General features: G+C 40.5%; 1 protein-coding gene across 1 annotated transcript in view; it reads left to right on the forward strand.

Moving 5' to 3' along the window:
- Positions 1-22,044, forward strand: part of CSPP1 (centrosome and spindle pole associated protein 1) — a 411,029-nt gene that overhangs the window by 53,238 nt on the left and 335,747 nt on the right. The window contains exons 4-6 of the mRNA XM_053715098.1: positions 8,986-9,089; positions 10,642-10,665; positions 16,870-16,950. Coding sequence (XP_053571073.1) covers positions 8,986-9,089; positions 10,642-10,665; positions 16,870-16,950 — 209 coding nt within the window. The remainder of the gene's footprint in view (positions 1-8,985; positions 9,090-10,641; positions 10,666-16,869; positions 16,951-22,044) is intronic.

A 22,044-nucleotide genomic window follows, 5' to 3' on the forward strand; every position in this document is an offset into this window, starting at 1 on the left:
CCTAGTTAGAATAAATACAAACTTACCTGTGAAATAAAATCTAAGCTGCCTTACACTAAAAACTAAAATTACAAAAAATAAAAAAAAATACCATTACAAAAAATAACAAACGAAATTATCCAAAACAATAAAAATTATTCCTATTCTAATGAACTGTTTAAAAAATAAACCCACCGCAAAATAAAAAAGCCTTATCTATAATAAACAACCAAGGGCCCTTAAAATTGCCTTTTGTGGGCCCTTAAAGGGGCCTTTTGTAGGACATTGTCCTTAAAAGGGAATTTAGCTCTTTTACGAAAAGCCCAAACCCTAAACTAAAAAAAAACCCAACCAAAAAACCTTAACAAATCCTAACATTAACCCCCGAAGATCCACTTACAGTTGCTGAAGTCCCGCTTGAAGGATCTTCATCCAGGTGGCTCCATTTTCATCCAGGCGGCTCCATTTTCATCCAGGCGGCTCCATCTTCATCCCGGCGGCGTCATCTATCTTCAGCCCGGCGGCGCAGAGCTGGTCCATCCTGAAGACATCCGGCGTGGAGCATCCTCTTCATACGGTCGCCGCCGTATACTAAATCTTCAATGCAAGGTACGCGATTCAAAATGGCGTCCCTTGCATTCCTATGAGCTGATTTTGGAAATTCAAATCAGCCAATAGGCTGAGAGCTACTGAAATTCTATTGGCTGATTTGAATAGCCAATATCATTTCAGTAGCTTTTATCTTATTGGCTGATTTGAATTTCCAAAATCAATTCAGCCAATAGGAATGCAAGAGACACCATTTTGAATCGCATACCTTGCATTGAAGATTCAGTATATGGCAGCGACCATATGAAGAGGATGCTCCGCGCCGGAAGTCTTCAGGATGGACCCGGTCCACGCCGCCTGGATGAAGATGGAGCCATCTGGATTAAGATGGAGCTGCCGGGATGAAGATCCTTCAAGCGGGACTTCAGCAACTGTGAGTGGATCGTTGGGGGTTAGTGTTAGGATTTGTTAAATTTTTTTAGGTGTTTTTTTAGTTTAGGGTTTGGGCTATTCGTAAAAGAGCTAAATGCCCTTTTCAGGGCAATGCAAAAGAGCTAAATGCCCTTTTAAGGGCAATGGGTAGCTTAGGTTTTTGTTAGTTTTTTATTTTATTTTGGGGGATAGGTTGGGTGGTGGGTTTTACTGTTGGGGGGTCTGTATTTTTTTACAGGTAAAAGAGCTGTTTAACTTAGGGCAATGCCCTACAAAAAGCCCTTTTAAGGGCTATTGGTAGTTTATTGTAGGCTAGGGTTTTTTTATTTTGGGGGGGATTTTTTTGTTTTATAGGGCTATTAGATTAGGTGTAATTCTTTTTTATTTTTGATAATTTCGTTATTTTTTTGTAATTTAGTCTTTTTTATTTTTGTAATTAGATAGTTTTGTAATTTTTAGAGTAGTGTTAGGATTTTTTTAATGTGTATTTTAGTTTTATTTAATTGGTAGTTAGTTTAATTTTAGTTTAATAGTTATTTAGTTTAATTTTAGTTTAAACTTATTTTCTCTTGTTAAGTGTGTTCAGTCCACGGGTCATCCATTACTTATGGGATATATTCTCCTTCCCAACAGAAAGTTGCAAGAGGATCACCCAAGCAGAGCTGCTATATAGCTCCTCCCCTCACATGTCATACCCAGTCATTCTCTTGCAACCCTCAACAAAGAAGGAGGTCGCGAGAGGAGCTGGAGTTTTTACTTATCTATTCTTCAATCAAAAGTTTGTTATTTTAAATGGCACCGGAGTGTGCTGTTTTTCTATCTCAGGCAGTATTTGGAAGAAGAAACTGCCTGCGTTTTTTTTCTATGATCTTAGCAGGCGTAACTAAGATCCACTGGCTGTTCTCGACATTCTGAGGAGTGGGGTAACCTCAGAAACTGGGAATAGCATGCGGGGTCCTCCGCAAATGAGGTATGTGCAGTACTTTATTTTCTGGGAATGGAATTGACTAAGAAAATACTGCTGTTACAGTATGATGTAAGTACAGCCTTAAATGCAGTAGTGGCAACTGGTATCAGGCTGATAAATGTATGCGCAGTCGAGTTATTTTCTAGGGACTAGAATTTGACTGAGAAAATACTGTTAAAACTGAAATAATACTTAAGCCTTATCTGCAGTGGTAGCGACTGGTAGCAGGCTTAGTGATAACTTTGCATGACATTGGAAAATGTTGCTTTTTAATAAAACGTTTACTGGCATGTTATTCGTTTTTGTGAGGTACTTTGGTGATAAATCTCTTTGGGCATGATTTTTTTCCACATGGCTAACATATTTTTCTGCATGGAAACCGTTATATCAGGGCTCCCACTGTTGTGATAGGAGTGGGAGGGACCTTGTTTTAGCGCCTTGTTGCGCAGTTAAAATTCTAGCACAGTCTTCCTGCTTCTTCCTCCTTGATCCAGGACGTCTCTAGAGAGCTCAGGGGTCTGCAAAATTCATTTGTGAGGGAGGTAATCAGTCACAGCAGATCTGTAACAGTGTGCTTGACTGTGATTAAAAGCGTTAAATCTTAATTGATATCCGTTTTATCCGTTTTGGGTATTGAGGGGTTAATCATCCTTTTGCTAAGGGGTGCAATCCTCTGCTAATAATACACTTCTTGTTAAGAATTGTTTAATTATATCTGTATTTTTTGAAGCGCTGCAGCGTTTTTTATATTGCTTGTAAACTTATTGAAAGTGATTTCCAAGCTTGCTAGTTTCATTGCTAAGTCTGTTTAAACATGTCTGATTCAGAGGAAACTGTTTGTTCATCATGTTCAAAAGCCAATGTGGAGCCCAATAGAACGATGTGTACCAATTGTATTGATATTGCTTTGAATAAAAGTCAATCCGTACCGATAAAGAAACTATCACCAGACAACGAGGGGGAAGTTATGCCGCCTAACTCTCCTCACGTGTCAGTACCTGCGTCTCCCGCTCGGGAGATGCGTAGGATTGAGACGCCAAGTACATCTAGGCCCTTACAAATCACTTTACATGATATGGCTAATGTTATGAAAGAAGTATTATATAATATGCCCGAATTAAGGGGCAAACGCGATAGCTCTGGGTTAAGGACAGAGCGCGCTGATGACACGAGAGCCATGTCTGATACTGCGTCACAATTTGCAGAACATGAGGATTGTGAGCTTCATTCTGTCGGTGACGGTTCTGATCCGGGGAGACCGGATTCAGAAATTTCAAATTTTAAATTTAAGCTTGAGAACCTCCGTGTGTTACTAGGGGAGGTATTAGCGGCTCTGAATGATTGCGACACGGTTGCAATTCCAGAGAAATTGTGTAGGTTGGATAGATACTATGCGGTACCGGTGTGTACTGACGTCTTTCCTATACCAAAAAGACTTACAGAAATTATTAGTAAGGAGTGGGATAGACCCGGTGTGCCTTTTTCCCCTCCCCCGATATTTAGAAAAATGTTCCCTATAGATGCCACCACACGAGACTTATGGCAGACGGTCCCTAAGGTGGAGGGAGCAGTTTCTACGTTAGCCAAGCGTACCACTATCCCGGTGGAGGATAGCTGTGCTTTCTCAGATCCAATGGATTAAAAATTAGAGGGTTATCTTAAGAAAATGTTTGTTCAACAGGGTTTTATATTGCAGCCTCTTGCATGCATTGCGCCTGTCACGGCTGCAGCGGCATTCTGGTTTGAGTCTCTGGAAGAGGCGATTCGCACAGAGCCATTGGATGAGGCTTTGAGCAAAGTTAGAACCCTTAAGCAAGCGAATGCGTTTGTTTCAGATGCCGTAGTACATCTAACCAAACTTACGGCTAAAAATTCCGGATTCCTTCCTCAGGACAGGGCCAAACCAAAGGCCAAACAGTCTAATTTTCGTGCCTTTCGTAACTTCAAGGCAGGAGCAGCATCAACTTCCTCCGCTCCAAAACAGGAAGGAACTACTGCTCGTTACAGACAGGGTTGGAAAGGCAACCAGTCATGGAACAAGGGCAAGCAGGCCAGAAAGCCTACTCCCGCCCCTAAGACAGCATGAAGACAGGGCCCACTATCCGGAGACGGATTTAGTGGGGGGCAGACTTTCTCTCTTCGCCCAGGCTTGGGCAAGAGATGTGAAGGATCCCTGGACGTTAAAGATTATATCTCAGGGATACCTTCTGGATTTCAAAACCTCTCCTCCACAAGGGAGGTTCCATCTTTCGAGGTTATCAACAAACCTAGTAAAGAGAGAGGCATTTCTACAATGTGTACAAGATCTCTTAATCATGGAAGTGGTCCACTCAGTTCCGCGATCGGAACAGGGACAAGGATTTTACTCAAATCTATTTGTGGTTCCCAAAAAAGAGGGAACCTTCAGACCAATCTTGGATTTAAAGATCTTAAACAAATTCCTAAGGGTACCATCGTTCAAGATGGAAACCATTCGAACCATCCTACCCATGATCCAAGAGGGTCAATATATGACCACAGTGGACTTAAAGGATGCTTACCTTCATATACCGATTCACAAAGATCATTATCGGTACCTAAGGTTTGCCTTTCTAGACAGGCATTACCAGTTTGTGGCTCTTCCCTTCGGGTTAGCCACGGCCCCGAGAATTTTTACGAAGGTTCTGGGCTCACTTCTGGCGGTACTAAGACCACGAGGCATAGCGGTGGCTCCGTACCTAGATGACATTCTGATACAAGCGTCAAGTTTTCAGAATGCAAAGTCTCATACAGAGATAGTTCTAGCATTTCTGAGATCGCATGGGTGGAAAGTGAACGTGGAAAAGAGTTCTCTGTTACCACTCACAAGGGTTCCTTTTCTAGGGACTCTTATAGATTCTGTAGAGATGAAGATTTACCTGACGGAGTCCAGGTTATCAAAGATTCTCAATGCTTGCCGTGTCCTTCATTCCGTTCCAAGCCCATCAGTAGCTCAGTGCATGGAGGTAATCGGCTTAATGGTCGCGGCAATGGACATAGTGCCATTTGCGCGCCTGCATCTCAGACCGCTGCAACTATGCATGCTCAGTCAATGGAACGGGGATTACTCAGATCTGTCCCCTTTGCTAAATCTGGACCAGGAGACCAGAGATTCTCTTCTCTGGTGGTTGTCACCGGTTCATCTGTCCAAAGGAATGACCTTTCGCAGACCAGATTGAACGATTGTAACAACGGATGCCAGCCTTCTAGGCTGGGGAGCAGTCTGGAATTCCCTGAAGGCTCAGGGATCGTGGACTCAGGAGGAGAAACTCCTTCCAATAAACATTCTAGAATTAAGAGCAATATTCAATGCTCTTCTAGCTTGGCCTCAGTTAGCAAAACTGAGGTTCATCAGATTTCAGTCGGACAATATCACGACTGTGGCTTACATCAATCGTCAAGGGGGAACCAGGAGTTCCCTAGCGATGTTGGAAGTCTCGAAGATAATTCGCTGGGCAGAGTCTCACTCTTGCCACCTGTCAGCGATTTACATCCCGGGCGTAGAAAACTGGGAGGCGGATTTCCTAAGTCGCCAGACTTTTCATCCGGGAGAGTGGGAACTTCTCCCGGAGGTATTTGCTCAACTGATTCGTCGTTGGGGCAAACCGGATCTGGATCTCATGGCATCTCGCCAGAACGCGAAGCTTCCTTGTTACGGATCCAGGTCCAGGGACCCGGGAGCGGTGCTGGTAGATGCATTAGCAGCCCCTTGGGTTTTCAACATAGCTTATGTGTTTCCACCATTTCCGTTGCTACCTCGACTGATTGCCAGGATCAAACAGGAGAGGGCATCGGTAATTTTGATAGCGCCTGCGTGGCCACGCAGGACCTGGTATGCAGACCTAGTGGACATGTCGTCCTGTCCACCATGGTCTCTTCCTCTGAGGCAGGACCTTCTAATTCAGGGTCCTTTCAACCATCCAAACCTAATTTCTCTGAGGCTGACTGCCTGGAAATTGAACGCTTGATTCTATCAAAGCGTGGGTTTTCGGATTCGGTTATTGATACCTTAATACAGGCTCGGAAACCTGTTACCAGAAAAATTCACCACAAGATATGGCGTAAATATTTATATTGGTGTGAATCCAAGAGTTACTCATGGAGTAAGGTTAGGATTCCTAGGATATTGGCTTTTCTACAAGAGGGTTTAGAAAAGGGTTTATCCGCTAGTTCGCTAAAGGGACAGATTTCAGCTCTGTCTATTCTTTTACACAAACGTCTGGCAGAGAATCCAGACGTCCAGGCCTTTTGTCAGGCTTTGGCTAGAATTAAGCCTGTTACAATAAATATACCGAATATCACAAAGAAAAAAATGTGAAATAAATGTGATAACAAAAATCATAAAAGGAAAACCAAATAAAGTTCTGAATCAAGGAGATGTCTGTGTCCTCTGGATGAGTTTTTCAGCTTGTTAGCATTCCTCAGTGAGATCCCATAAAAAAGGAAACAGAAAATTGCAACATAGTGTGAATCTGTAATGGCACTTTGAGGAAGTAGTTGTTTTGTAACAAATGACTACTCACATTTGTTGGAGCTTTCCACTAAGCTCAAGGATATGCGCACTCTCACTTTATACTGATGGGAAAACAGTACACTAGGCAAAACTTGGATACAAATTTATTTTAAAATATATAAATGCGTCACATAAGCCTTGATAACACCACAATGTAAGGGTACAAAAGCAGATATGCTGTAACAAATGCTTCAAATCGCCAAACTTGCAAAGAGGTAAATGGATCAGCAGGAGTGTGACCGCTGAAACCAAAACCTTTTTAGTAGCAATACCAAAGCATACCAGCGAAACGTACGTCGGAACTGAACTGTTCTATATTGAGTTTTATTGCGTCTCTACACTAGCCAGGACACCTGGGGGCTTAGCGCTATTGTCTTGCTACTAAAAAGGTTTTGATTTCAGCGGTCACACTCCTGCTGATACATTTACCTCTTTGCAAGTTTGGCGATTTGAAGCCTTCTTCGGAGGCTGGTTTTGGGAGAAAGGTTCTACAGGCAGTGGTTCCTTCTGTTTAATGTTCCTGCCTTGTCCCTCCCATCATCCGTGTACTTAGCTTTGGTATGGGTATCCCATAAGTAATGGATGACCCGTGGACTGAACACACTTAACAAGAGAAAACATAATTTATGCTTACCTGATAAATTTGTTTCTCTTGTAGTGTGTTCAGTCCACGGCCCGCCCTGTCTTTTTAAGGCAGGTTCTAAATTTTAAAATTATAACTCCAGTCACCACTGCACCTTATCGTTTCTCCTTTCTCGTCTTGTTTCGGTCGAATGACTGGATATGACATGTGAGGGGAAGAGCTATATAGCAGCTCTGCTTGGGTGATCCTCTTGCAACTTCCTGTTTGGAAGGAGAATATCCCATAAGTAATGGATGACCCGTGGACTGAACACACTACAAGAGAAACAAATTTATCAGGTAAGCATAAATTATGTTTTTTTTAATTTGACAGGTAAGTTTTAATTTAAGATAGGGAAATTTTAATATAAAGTTTGGGGGGCGTTAGGTTTAGGGGTTACTAGTTTAAATTAGTTTATTGCGATTGGAGCTTTCGGTTTAGGGGTTAATAGGTTTATTATAGTGGCGGTGGAATTAGGGGTTAATAATTTTAGTATAGTGGGGGCGATGTGGGCGGATGGCAGATTAGGGGTTAATATTTAAATAGTGTTTGAGATGCGGGAGGGCGGCGGTTTAGGGGTTAATAACATTAGTATAGTGGCGGCAATGTCAGGAGGCGGCGGAATAGGGGTTAATCATTTTTAATAGTGGCGGCGATGTCGGGAGCGGCAGATTAGGGATTAATACATTTAATATAGTATTTGCGATGCGGGAGGGCCTCAGTTGTTAATAGGTAGTTTATGGGTGTTTAGTGTACTTTGTAACACTTTAGTTATGAGTTTTATGTAACAGTTTTATAGCGTAAAACTAATAACTACTTCTCTCAGATTGCGAAACGGATCTTGTCGATATAGGGTGTAACGCAAGCTTTTTAGCCTCACCGCAAAACTCGTAATGGCAGCGCTATGGAAGTCCCATGAAAAAACGTAATTTTTACAAGTGCAGGACTGACGTTGCGTTACAGGCTAAAAGGCTTGCGATACAGCTATACCGACAAGACTTGTAATGGCTGCGGTGCTGTTTTAACGCTGAAATTACAATTTTTCAGCATTAAAAGACGAACGCACAACTCGTAATGTACCTGAATGTAAATTAGCACTTTGCTATATTGTGGCTATGGTTTAGGTGCCCCCTGCCATGCCTTCAATTTAAAGTGATTGTAAACTTTTAACCTTTTTCTTTACAATGTCAGTAATCATAAAGTAAAAGATGAGGACTTTAATTTGTGAAAAGCTTTGTAAATGCTTACTTTTTTTTTAATAATTACAATTTTATGTTTTGATATATTCTGCCATTCCTTCGCCTGTAACGGATACTCTAATTCTTACTTCAGTGGGGATTCAGGCTGTAGCTAATTGTATTGCGTCCAGCAAGGAAATAACGCCCCTGGTTTTGAATGCCAAAGGGGGCGCAATACGATTGGCTACAGCTTGATTCGTCACTGAAGTAAGAATTAGAGTATCCGTTACGGGCGGAGGAACGGCGGAATATATCAAGATATGAAATTGTAATTATTAAAAAAAGTAAGCGTTTACAAAGCTTTCGTGAATTAAAGTCCCCATCTTTTACTTTATGATTATTGATATTGTAAAGAAAAACGTTCACTTTAAGGCTAAGCATCTTCAGTGAATGAAGTTCTGCTAAGTTGAAACAATGATTTTTATTTATTTTACAGCTGTAATCTTTGTTTGCCCACAATAAATTTGTATTTAAAGTCTTATAAAGGATTAAGTAGCTTAATTGCTCTAAAGGGGAAGATGATGTCCTATGATGCTATGCCACCATGGATTATAGCTAGAAAAAGAAGTTATGTTTTGTTTGATAGCAAAAACATGCATGTTTTCTGTAATCGGCAAAACATTGAAGTTTTGGGCTTGTTTTTTAATTTTTATCTTTTAAATTTTAGAAACGAGTTATGGTTTGAGTTTACCTCTTGGAGAAGAATATGAGAGGAAAAAACATAAACTCAAGGAAGAGCTGCGTCAGGATTATCGGAAGTACCTCAATCAGGTAGAGCTAACATATTGTGTTTTATATACAGTAGAATGATAATAATAATAAAGATATTGTATTTGCTTCTAATTATGTGTATCATATTGAAGAAATGGAAAGTTTTGTTAATTTCAGCTCCAAAAAGCAAATTTACTTTAGTTGATTATTCTATAAAATGTTTTCTTTAGGGTGAGCTTTGTAATTAGTTAAATTATGCATCTTAATACTTTATAGATACATTTCCCCAGGGAACATGCTGGATAATTTGTAGTGTTTGGCAGATATAAAAAATGAACAAGAAAATAATTAAAGTGAATTTGTTTTTTTTATTATTTGGAAAGCAAAGACGTTTTTATTTATTTACTTTATATTTTTTAAGTTAAAGTTAAAAGCGATTGTGCCCCTATAGAACAAAATGAATAGAAATCACAGTCTCTCACATAAAAAAAGTCTCTGTTTGTGCCTTAAAAAAATGTTTATTTGCTGTCCTTAGAGATTATGAAATACCTTATATGTATCCGTGTTTTTTAGCCTTTTCTGTTTTGTTATAAAAAAATCCAAAGTTAACAAACCACATAAATATTATTAAAGGGACCTGAATCCCCTTTCCTTTTTGTGTGAAAATTGTGCTAGTCCCAAGTTTCCTAGAGCTGCTAGAAAGAAAATTCTGTAACCTAGGTTTCATTTAAAATGCTGCAAATGGTCTAAACCAGCTACAAATAGAGAGTGATTGCATAAACTGCTAATGGGCCTCTATTAAACATGCTCACCAAGGTTTACAAGTAGTTTTGCAAATCATTAATAAAGTGACAGTTTTAAATGCTCTAAAAAAATATTTTACATTTAGGTCTTTTGCAATTTAGAACTTAATTGCAGTTATAAACAAGCACATGTAGAGAAGTGTATAATGGATTCAAATAAAGGGTAAATATGCCAGTAAAATATATTGAGAGCCTTGTTTGCATGGCTTGTCAAATGTATGGTTAACCTGTTTTATATTAAAGAGACATGAAACCCAACATTTTTCTTTCATGATTCAGACAGAGAATAATATTTTAAACAGCTTTCCAATTTACTTCTATTATTTCATTTGCTTCCTTCTCTTGTTATCCTTTGCTGAAAGGTTTATCTAGGTAAGCTCAAAAGCAACAAAGAACCTAGGTTCTAGCTGCTGATTGGTGGCTGCATATATATACTGATTGTCATTGGCTCACCATGTGTTCAGTTAGAAACCAGTAGTACATTGCTCCTCCTTCAACAACTGATACCAAGAGAATGAAACAAATTAGATTATAGAAGCAAATTAGAAAGTTTTTAAAAAAAATGATATTCTCTATCTGAATCATGAAAGAAAAATTTTGGGTTTCATGTCCCTTTAATTAGTCTTGTCTCACTTTGATGTATGTAGTATAGCAGTGCAGTGTTAAATAGTGTTGGGTTTGGATGCAGTAAGCTCCAGAGCCAAGTGCTGAAGTTCCCCCTTTTTGTTTTCCATACAAAGTAAACCAATAATGCAGTAATATTCTCCTTCCTCCTGTGTAATAATACTCTGTACCCTCCTGATTTCTAGGGTAATGCTCAGGTCAAACGAAAGGTAGGAGCTCTGCATTATGCTCTTTGCTATGTTGTACGTGAGCCGCTGACACGTTTTGCAGTGTCTAATAAACCTAATTAATTTGCACCTACAGAAACTAATCAATATATTAATCACAGTCTGATTTATCTTTGATTTTTATTTTTTACTAACCTCTTTTGTATTGTTGAATAGTTGTTACGCTTTGCAACATTTTAGCTCTGCAATGTCAAAGATCAAAAAGCATTAGTAGTATGCAGCACTTGCTTGCTTTTTTATTCACTCACCATAAGGTATGTGCCCTCAGCATGCAGGGTCTGTAGCGCTTAATTGTAATACTAGTTGTCTGCCAGCTTTAGTGGCTATACTGTATGTGGGAAGGGGACAGAGCATTCAATAATTTTTTTTTCTTTGCATGATGAGAAAATAATAAAAAATTTTTTTTACATCAATAGGATTTTAAACATTAAAGGGACATTATAGTCAAAATTAATCTTTCGCAATTCAGAAACAAGTTTCTAGTATACTTCTATTATCAAATTTGCTTTGATCTCTTGGGGACTTTGTTGGAGAGTAAACCTTAGTGAGCTCAGAGGAGATAAGGATGGTGCATGCTCTTTAGTACTCTATAGCAGCAGTGTTTTCAACTGCTATAAACATTGTTGCTATAAAGTGCTAAACATTTGCATCCTCCTGAGGCCCTATGAGCCCACCTAGGTTAGCACATTTTATAATGGCGGTAAATTGGAAGATTGTTTAAAATTGTATGCTCTGTCTAAACCATGAGAGCTTACATTTGACCTTAGTGTCCCTTTTAGTTTTTTTATACACATCAAATTATTGGTATATTGAATCATTTTCTATCCATCAATAGTAAATAGAGGTTTGTTTAAAATCTGATTTTCGTCTAATTCTGCACACTGATTTTGTAATAATTTGTTTTATAAATGTATATCTTGTCTCTGGCTAACCTCTCCTTTTAAATAAATTTAGCTTTTCTTAGGCAAGTGGAAATCTATAGGGACAATCTCTGATTTTCTAAAAACTAATATAAAGTAGATGCTTTCTCTCGGAAAAGAGGCCTGTTATAAGATTTCCAGCTAGGAGAATACTGCTAGTATAAAAACAGTTTGTCAAACAAAACAGACACCCATGGAGTAGTTATTTTCTTTTAAAATTGTATGAATTCCCTATTTAGATAAATCTCTTAATCACTTACACCTAGATTTAGAGTTTTGTGTTAGCCGTCAAAACCAGCGTTAGGGGCTACTAACGCTGGTTTTGGGCTACTGCTGGTATTTAGAGTTGTGTAGGTAAGGGTCTAACGCTCACTTTCCAGCCGCGACTTTTCCATACCGCAGATCCCCCTACGCCATTTGCGTATCCTATTCAATGGGATCTTTCTAACGCCGGTATTTAGAGTCTTGGCTGGAGTGAGAGTTAGAACTCTAACGACAAAACTCCAGCCGCAGAAAAAAGCCAGGAGTTAAGAGCTTTTTGGGCTAACGCCGGTTCATAAAGCTCTTAACTACTGTGCTCTAAAGTACACTAACACCCATAAACTACCTATGTACCCCTAAACCGAGGTCCCCCCACATCGCCGCCACTCTATTAATTTTTTTTAACCCCTAATCTGCCGACCGCACACCGCCGCCACCTACATTATCCCTATGTACCCCTAATCTGCTGCCCCTAACACCGCCGACCCCTATATTATATTTATTAACCCCTAATCTGCCGCCCCCAACGTCGCCGCCACCTACCTACAATTATTAACCCCTAATCTGCCGACCGGACCTCACCGCTACTATAATAAAGTTATTAACCCCTAATCCGCCTCACTCCCGCCTCACTAACCCTATAATAAATAGTATTAACCCCTAATCTGCCCTCCCTAACATCACTGACACCTAACTTCAAGTATTAACCCCTAATCTGCCGATCGGACCTCACCGCTACTCTAATAAATGTATTAACCCCTAAAGCCAAGTCTAACCCTAACACTTACACCCCCCTAAGTTAAATATAATTTAAATCTAACGAAATAAATTAACTCTTATTAAATAAATTATTCCTATTTAAAGCTAAATACTTACCTGTAAAATAAACCCCAATATAGCTACAATATAAATTATAATTATATTGTAGCTATTTTAGGATTTATATTTATTTTACAGGCAACTTTGTATTTATTTTAACCAGGTACAATAGCTATTAAATAGTTAATAACTATTTAATAGCTACCTAGTTAAAATAATTACAAAATTACCTGTAAAATAAATCCTAACCTAAGTTACAATTAAACCTAACACTACACTTTCAATAAATTAATTACATACAAATACCTACAAATAAATACAATTAAATAAACTAATTAAAGTACAAAAAATAAAAAAAGCTAAGTTACAAAAAATAAAAAAAATAATTTACAAACATTAGAAAAAGATTACAACAATTTTAAGCTAATTACACATACTCTAAGCCCCCTAATAAAATAATAAAGCCCCCCAAAAAAATTTCCTACCCTATTCTAAAATACAAATAGAAAAGCTCTTTTACCTTACCAGCCCTTAAAAGGGCCTTTTGCGGGGCATGCCCCAAAGAATTCTGCTCTTTTGCCTGTAAAAAAAAACATACAATACCCCCCCCCCCCAACATTACAACCCACCACCCACATACCCCTAATCTAACCCAAACCCCCCTTAAATAAACCTAACACTAAGCCCCTGAAGATCTTCCTACCTTATCTTCACCACGCCGGGTATCACCGATCGGTCCACAAGAAACTCCGAAGTCTTCATCCAAGCCCAAGCTGGGGCTGAAGAGATCCATCATCGGGCTGAATTCTTGATTCAAGCGCGGGCTAAAGAGATCCATCATCCGGCTGAAGTCTTCTATCAAGCGGCATCTTCAGTCTTCTTTCTTCCGGATCCATCTTCATCCCGCCAACGCGGAACATCCATCCTGCCCGAAGACTTCCCGACGAATGACGGTTCCTTTAAGGGACGTCATCCAAGATGCCGTTCCTCGAATTCCGATTGGCTGATAGGATTCCATCAGCCAATCAGATTCAAGTTCAATCCGATTGGCTGATTGGATGAGCCAATCGGATTGAACTTGAATCTGATTGGCTGATTCCATCAGCCAATCAGAATTTTCCTACCTTAATTCCGATTGGCTGATAGAATCCTATCAGCCAATCGGAATTCGAGGGACGCCATCTTGGATGACGTCCCTTTAAAGGAACCGTCATTCGTCGGGAAGTCGTCGGGCAGGATGGATGTTCCGCGTCGGCGGGATGAAGATGGATCCGGAAGAAAGAAGATTGAAGATACCGCTTGATAGAAGACTTCAGCCGGATGATGGATCTCTTCAGCCCGCGCTTGGAAGAAGACTTTAGCCGGATGATGGATCTCTTCAGCCCGCGCTTGGATCAAGACTTCAGCCGGATGATGGATCTCTTCAGCCCGCGCTTGGATCAAGACTTTAGCCGGATGATGGATCTCTTCAGCCCGTGCTTGGATCAAGACTTCAGCCCGATGATGGATCTCTTCAGCCCGCGCTTGGATCAAGACTTCAGCCCGATGATGGATCTCTTCAGCCCCAGCTTGGGCTTGGATGAAGACTTCGGAGTTTCTTGTGGACCGATCGGTGATACCCGGCGTGGTGAAGATAAGGTAGGAAGATCTTCAGAGGCTTAGTGTTAGGTTTATTTAAGGGGGGTTTGGGTTAGATTAGGGGTATGTGGGAGGTGGGTTGTAATGTTGGGGGGGGTATTGTATGTTTTTTTTTACAGGCAAAAGAGCAGAATTCTTTGGGGCATGCCACGCAAAAGGCCCTTTTAAGGGCTGGTAAGGTAAAAGAGCTTTTCTATTTGTATTTTAGAATAGGGTAGGGATTTTTTTTATCTTGGGGGGCTTTGTTATTTTATTAGGGGGCTTAGAGTAGGTGTAATTAGCTTAAAATTGTTGTAATCTTTTTCTAATGTTTGTAAATTATTTTTTTATTTTTTGTAACTTAGCTTTTTTTATTTGTTGTACTTTAGTTAGTTTATTTAATTATTATTTATATTGTAGCTATATTAGGGTTTATTTTACAGGTAAGTATTTAGCTTTAAATAGGAATAATTTATTTAATAAGATTTATTTTATTTAGTTAGATTTAAATTATATTTAACTTAGGGGGGTGTTAGTGTTAGAGTTAGACTTAGCTTTAGGGGTTAATACATTTATTAGAGTAGCGGTGAGGTCCGGTCGGCAGATTAGGGGTTAATACTTGAAGTTAGGTGTCGGTGATGTTAGGGAGGGCAGATTAGGGGTTAATACTATTTATTATAGGGTTATTGAGGCGGGAGTGAGGCGGATTAGGGGTTAATAACTTTATTATAGTAGCGGTGAGGTCCGGTCGGCAGATTAGGGGTTAATAAGTGTAGGTAGGTGGCGGCGACGTTGGGGGCGGCAGATTAGGGGTTAATAAATATAATATAGGGGTCGGCGGTGTTAGGGGCAGCAGATTAGGGGTACATAGGGATAACGTAGGTGGCGGCGGTGTACGGAGCGGCAGATTAGGGGTTAAAAAAAATATGCAGGGGTCAACGATAGTGGGGGCGGCAGATTAGGGGTTAATAAGTGTAAGGCTAGGGGTGTTTAGACTCGGGGTTCATTTTAGGGTGTTAGGTGCAGACTTAGGAAGTGTTTCCCCATAGGAAACAAGGGGGCTGCGTTAGGAGCTGAACGCTGCTTTTTTGCAGGTGTTAGGTTTTTTTTCAGCTCAAACGGCCCCATTGTTTCCTATGGGGGAATCGTGCACGAGCACGTTTTTGGAGCTGGCCGCGTCCGTAAGCACCGCTGGTATTGAGAGTTGCAGTGGCGGTAAATATGCCTCTACGCTCCCTTTTTGGAGCCTAACGCAGCCATTCTGTGGACTCTAAATACCAGCGGTATTTAAAAGGTGCGGGGGGAAAAAAGCATGCGTAGCTAACGCACCCCTTTGGTCGCAGAACTCTAAATCTAGCGGTTAGTTTTTTTGCTTTTTTTAAAAAAAACATTAAAAATTTGTGAAAAATGGCAGCAATTTTTTTTACACCCTGAGGGTTCTTTGAATTTTTGATTAATTGTAAGTCAAAACAGTAAGTCAGGACAGTGTGCTGTAAAATTGGTTTCCCCTTAATGTGTTTACAATGGCTTGTTATACCAGCAGCAGAGTTTTAAATGTATGGGAAATAGTTCCTTTAAGTATATTTTGTAAATGAAATGGCTGTCTCTGCTAATTAAAACCACAACCCAATGAAATGGGCTGAACTTGCAGGGAGAGCAGATCTCATTAGCCTATCTGTCTATATTTACACAAATGTCTCCCTATATTATCTCTCTATACACAGTGAGATGAATAACTAGAAAGCACAAGGAAAAATAAAAAAATTAGTATCTCTCTGTCCAGCTTCCCTACTGGGAACATGAAGTGTTTCTAAACCTAATTGTTTACATATCTTTTCTATAACCAGTATTTAAAGTGTCAGTAAACCTAAAATATAATGTTATATAATTCTGCACATAGTGCAGAATTATATAACATTATATTAGTGCTATCGTTATAAAACCTTAGATTTCCTTTGAATTTTTGTAAAATATGTCAGTTTTTCAGACCCGCTCTCTGCGCTCTTCTGAGCGGGTCTGTTTTTATTACACAGCGCATCGGGCCAGCTGTATAGTCACAGCCCGGCTCGACCGCGCCATAACACTAAGTGCAGCTCGCTCCTGCTGTCAGACAGAGCAGGAGCGAGCTGCACTTAGTGTTATGGCTAAGCGCTGTGTAATAAAAACAGACCCGCTCAGAAGAGTACAGAGAGCGGGTCTGAAAAACTGACAATTTTTAAAAAAATTCAAAGGAAATCTAAGGTTTTATAACGATAGCATTAATATAATGTTATAGAATTCTGCACTATGTGCAGAATTATATAACATTATTTTTTAGGTTTACTGTCCCTTTAAGTATTATAATTTTCAGTAAAGGCGGGGATACAACAGGCAAAAACAGTTATTTCAAATGACAAACTATTTAATATACTCCAGCAGGTAAAATGGATCGTTGGGAACATGTTAAAGGAGAGATAAAAAAAAAAAACACAGCACACTGTCCCTTTATAAAGTTATTTTAAATTTAACATTTGAGACTATTATATTGCTACTGTTTATTATATAAATTTAAATATTTCTTGGTGCGTAGAAACATTTGAGATCTACGGGTGAAATTGATCCATCAACTCAAGGAATGTCACTTCCAATTGGAGAGAGGCTCTCTGGAAAGGTATTTATTTATTATATAATTGCAATGCATTTCACATAGCTTTTCTTTGCATAAAGTCTAATTTTGCCGCCTGTTTTGTATGTCCCATTTTGCTTTTAACTCAGAAACAGTAAATCATATTTATTGTTATGTTAGGAAGACATATTGGGTTCTGTTACTGTACATAAACTTCAAATTGAATTTGAGTATTTGTTTTTTTACTTTCTTTTCAAAGGTATGTTGATCATTACAAACCCAGCTGGCTGGAGACCTCCCAACTGTCCCCATCTGAGGGGCATTGCCTTATTCTGAGCTCTGTCCCTCTGAGACAGCCATATTTTCAGAATTTCCCTTAGACCGTCTATATACTGCCCAGACATCCCCACAGACGTCCCAGACACGCCCATGATAAAGCCCACTATCCAAACGTGACCCCCGCCCCTTAAAGGACATTAAACACTAAATAAATGATTGATATAATGTACAAAGTCCAAATGTTAGCCTGAGAATAATATACCTGTAGCTTTCAAAAATACCTGAGGTTTTTAAATATTTAAAAAGTAAGGGTAACATTCTAACGTCCATAAAGCAGTGGGCACCGCCATATTGTAACTTGGGTTTCTTTTTTTGCTAAGGCCAATTAGGGACGGTTATAAATGGCTTACTAGAGTATACAGCTAATGACTGTGTGGATTACAGCTGTGTCTGGACTTCCACTTTTAACAAGGATTTGGGAAGCCCACAATATTTACAGGAAAAGGGAACAAAATAAATAATGAAAGTATATTGCAAACTTGTTTTCTTCTGTTAAGTGTGATCAGTCCACGGGTCATCATTACTTCTGGGATATTACTCCTCCCCAACAGGAAGTGCAAGAGGATTCACCCAGCAGAGCTGCATATAGCTCCTCCCCTCTACGTCACTCCCAGTCATTCTCTTGCACCCAACGACTAGATAGGATGTGTGAGAGGACTATGGTGATTATACTTAGTTTTTATCTTCAATCAAGAGTTTGTTATTTTAAAATAGCACCGGAGTGTGTTATTATCTCTCTGGCAGAGTTTGAAGAAGAATCTACCAGAGTTTTTGTTATGATTTTAGCCGGAGTAGTTAAGATCATATTGCTGTTTCTCGGCCATCTGAGGAGAGGTAAACTTCAGATCAGGGGACAGCGGGCAGATGAATCTGCATAGAGGTATGTGGCAGTTTTTATTTTCTGATAATGGAATTGATGAGAAAATCCTGCCATACCGATATAATGTCATGTATGTATACTTTACACTTCAGTATTCTGGGGAATGGTACTTCACTAGAATTACACTGTAAGAAATACATAAAGCTGTTTAATAACTAGAGATTATGTTTAACGTTTTTGCTGGAATGTAAAATCGTTTTCATTTACTGAGGTACTGAGTGAATAAATGTTTGGGCACTATTTTTCCACTTGGCAGTTGCTTAATCTGTTTTCTGACAGTTTCTGTTCTCCCTCACTGCTGTGTGTGAGGGGGAGGGGCCGTTTTTTGGCGCTTTTACTACGCATCAAATATTTCAGTCAGCAACTCATTGTATTCCCTGCATGATCCGGTTCATCTCTACAGAGCTCAGGGGTCTTCAAAACTTATTTTGAGGGAGGTAATTTCTCTCAGCAGAGCTGTGAGAATTGTAGTTTGACTGAGATAAAAAACGTTTATTCTGTAATTTGTTTCCTGCTTTCAGAATTTGTTATCTTTGCTAATGGGATTAAACCTTTGCTAAAGTTGTGTTGTTTACAAGGATTGAGGCTATAACTGTTTCAATTTATTAATTTTCAACTGTTCTTAAAGGCACAGTACGTTTTAATATTATTCTAATTGAATTGTATTTCCAAGTTGCAAGCTTATTTGCTAGTGTGTTAAACATGTCTGATTCAGAGGATGATACCTGTGTCATTTGTTGCAATGCCAAAGTGGAGCCCAATAGAAATTTATGTACTAACTGTATTGATGCTACTTTAAATAAAAGTCAATCTGTACAAATTGAACAAATTTCACCAAACAACGAGGGGAGAGTTATGCCGACTAACTCGCCTCACGTGTCAGTACCTACATCTCCCGCTCAGAGGGAGGTGCGTGATATTGTAGCGCCGAGTACATCTGGGCGGCCATTACAAATCACATTACAGGATATGGCTACTGTTATGACTGAGGTTTTGGCTAAATTACCAGAACTAAGAGGTAAGCGTGATCACTCTGGGGTGAGAACAGAGTGCGCTGATAATATTAGGGCCATGTCAGACACTGCGTCACAGGTGGCAGAACATGAGGACGGAGAACTTCATTCTGTGGGTGACGGTTCTGATCCAAACAGACTGGATTCAGATATTTCAAATTTTAAATTTAAACTGGAAAACCTCCGTGTATTACTAGGGGAGGTGTTAGCGGCTCTGAATGATTGTAACACAGTTGCAATACCAGAGAAAATGTGTAGGTTGGATAAATATTTTGCGGTACCGACGAGTACTGAGGTTTTTCCTATACCTAAGAGACTTACTGAAATTGTTACTAAGGAGTGGGATAGACCCGGTGTGCCGTTCTCACCCCCTCCGATATTTAGAAAAATGTTTCCAATAGACGCCACCACAAGGGACTTATGGCAAACAGTCCCTAAGGTGGAGGGAGCAGTTTCTACCTTAGCTAAGCGTACCACTATCCCGGTGGAGGATAGCTGTGCTTTTTCAGATCCAATGGATAAAAAGTTAGAGGGTTACCTTAAGAAAATGTTTGTTCAACAAGGTTTTATATTGCAACCCCTTGCATGCATTGCGCCGATCACGGCTGCAGCGGCATTCTGGATTGAGTCTCTGGAAGAGAACATTGGTTCAGCTACTCTGGACGACATTACGGACAGGCTTAGAGTCCTTAAACTAGCTAATTCATTCATTTCGGAGGCCGTAGTACATCTTACTAAACTTACGGCGAAGAATTCAGGATTCGCCATTCAGGCACGCAGGGCGCTGTGGCTAAAATCCTGGTCAGCTGATGTTACTTCTAAGTCCAAATTGCTTAATATACCTTTCAAAGGGCAGACCTTATTCGGGCCCGGGTTGAAAGAGATTATCGCTGACATTACAGGAGGTAAAGGCCATGCCCTGCCTCAGGACAAAGCCAAAGCCAAGACTAGACAGTCTAATTTTCGTTCCTTTCGTAATTTCAAAGCTGGAGCAGCATCAACTTCCTCTGCACCAAAACAGGAGGGAGTTGTTGCTCGCTACAGACAAGGCTGGAAACCTAACCAGTCCTGGAACAAGGGCAAGCAGACTAGGAAACCTGCTGCTGCCCCTAAAACAGCATGAATTGAGGGCCCCCGATCCGGGATCGGATCTAGTGGGGGGCAGACTTTCTCTCTTCGCTCCAGGCTTGGGCAAGAGATGTTCAGGATCCCTGGGCGCTAGAGATAATATCTCAGGGATACCTTCTGGACTTCAAATACTCTCCTCCAAGAGAGAGATTTCATCTGTCAAGATTGTCAACAATCCAGACAAAGAAAGAGGCGTTTCTACGCTGCGTACAAGAGCTCTTGTTATTGGGAGTAATCCATCCAGTTCCACGATCGGAACAGGGACAGGGGTTTTACTCAAATCTGTTTGTGGTTCCCAAAAAAGAGGGAACTTTCAGACCAATCCTGGACTTAAAGATCCTAAACAAATTCCTAAGAGTTCCATCGTTCAAGATGGAGACTATTCGGACAATTTTACCTATGATCCAAGAGGGTCAGTACATGACCACTGTAGATTTAAAAGATGCTTACCTTCACATACCGATTCACAAAGATCATTATCGGTACCTAAGGTTTGCCTTCCTAGACGGGCATTACCAGTTTGTGGCTCTTCCATTCGGATTGGCTACAGCTCCAAGAATCTTCACAAAGGTTCTGGGTGCTCTTCTGGCGGTACTTAGACCGCGGGGAATCTCGGTAGCTCCATACCTAGACGACATTCTGATACAAGCTTCAAGCTTTCAAACTGCCAAGTCTCATACAGAGTTAGTGCTGGCATTTCTAAGGTCACATGGATGGAAGGTGAACGAAAAGAAAAGTTCACTCGTTCCACTCACAAGAGTTCCCTTCCTGGGGACTCTTATAGATTCTGTAGAAATGAAGATTTACCTGACAGAGGACAGGCTAACAAGACTTCAAAGTGCTTGCCGCACCCTTCATTCCATTCAACACCCGTCAGTGGCTCAATGCATGGAGGTAATCGGCTTAATGGTAGCGGCAATGGACATAGTACCCTTTGCACGCTTACACCTCAGACCACTGCAACTGTGCATGCTAAGTCAGTGGAATGGGGATTACTCAGACTTATCCCCTTCTCTGAATCTGGATCAAGAGACCAGAAATTCTCTTCTATGGTGGCTTTCTCGGCCACATCTGTCCAGGGGGATGCCATTCAGCAGACCAGACTGGACAATTGTAACAACAGACGCCAGCCTTCTAGGTTGGGGTGCCGTCTGGAATTCTCTGAAGGCTCAGGGACAATGGAGTCAGGAGGAGAGTCTCCTGCCAATAAACATTCTGGAATTGAGAGCAGTTCTCAATGCCCTCCTGGCTTGGCCCCAGTTAACAACTCGGGGGTTCATCAGGTTTCAGTCGGACAACATCACGACTGTAGCTTACATCAACCATCAGGGAGGGACAAGAAGCTCCCTAGCTATGATGGAAGTATCAAAGATAATTCTCTGGGCAGAGTCTCACTCTTGCCACCTGTCAGCAATCCACATCCCGGGAGTGGAGAACTGGGAGGCGGATTTCTTAAGTCGTCAGACTTTTCATCCGGGGGAGTGGGAACTTCATCCGGAGGTCTTTGCCCAAATACTGCGACGTTGGGGCAAACCAGAGATAGATCTCATGGCGTCTCGACAGAACGCCAAGCTTCCTCGTTACGGGTCCAGATCCAGGGATCCAGGAGCAGTCCTGATAGATGTTCTGACAGCACCTTGGGACTTCAGGATGGCTTACGTGTTTCCACCCTTCCCGTTGCTTCCTCGATTGATTGCCAGAATCAAACAAGAGAGAGCATCAGTGATTCTAATAGCACCTGCGTGGCCACGCAGGACTTGGTATGCAGACCTGGTGGAC

The sequence above is a fragment of the Bombina bombina genome, chromosome 5, assembly GCF_027579735.1.
Source record: "Bombina bombina isolate aBomBom1 chromosome 5, aBomBom1.pri, whole genome shotgun sequence".
NCBI lineage: Eukaryota > Metazoa > Chordata > Amphibia > Anura > Bombinatoridae > Bombina > Bombina bombina.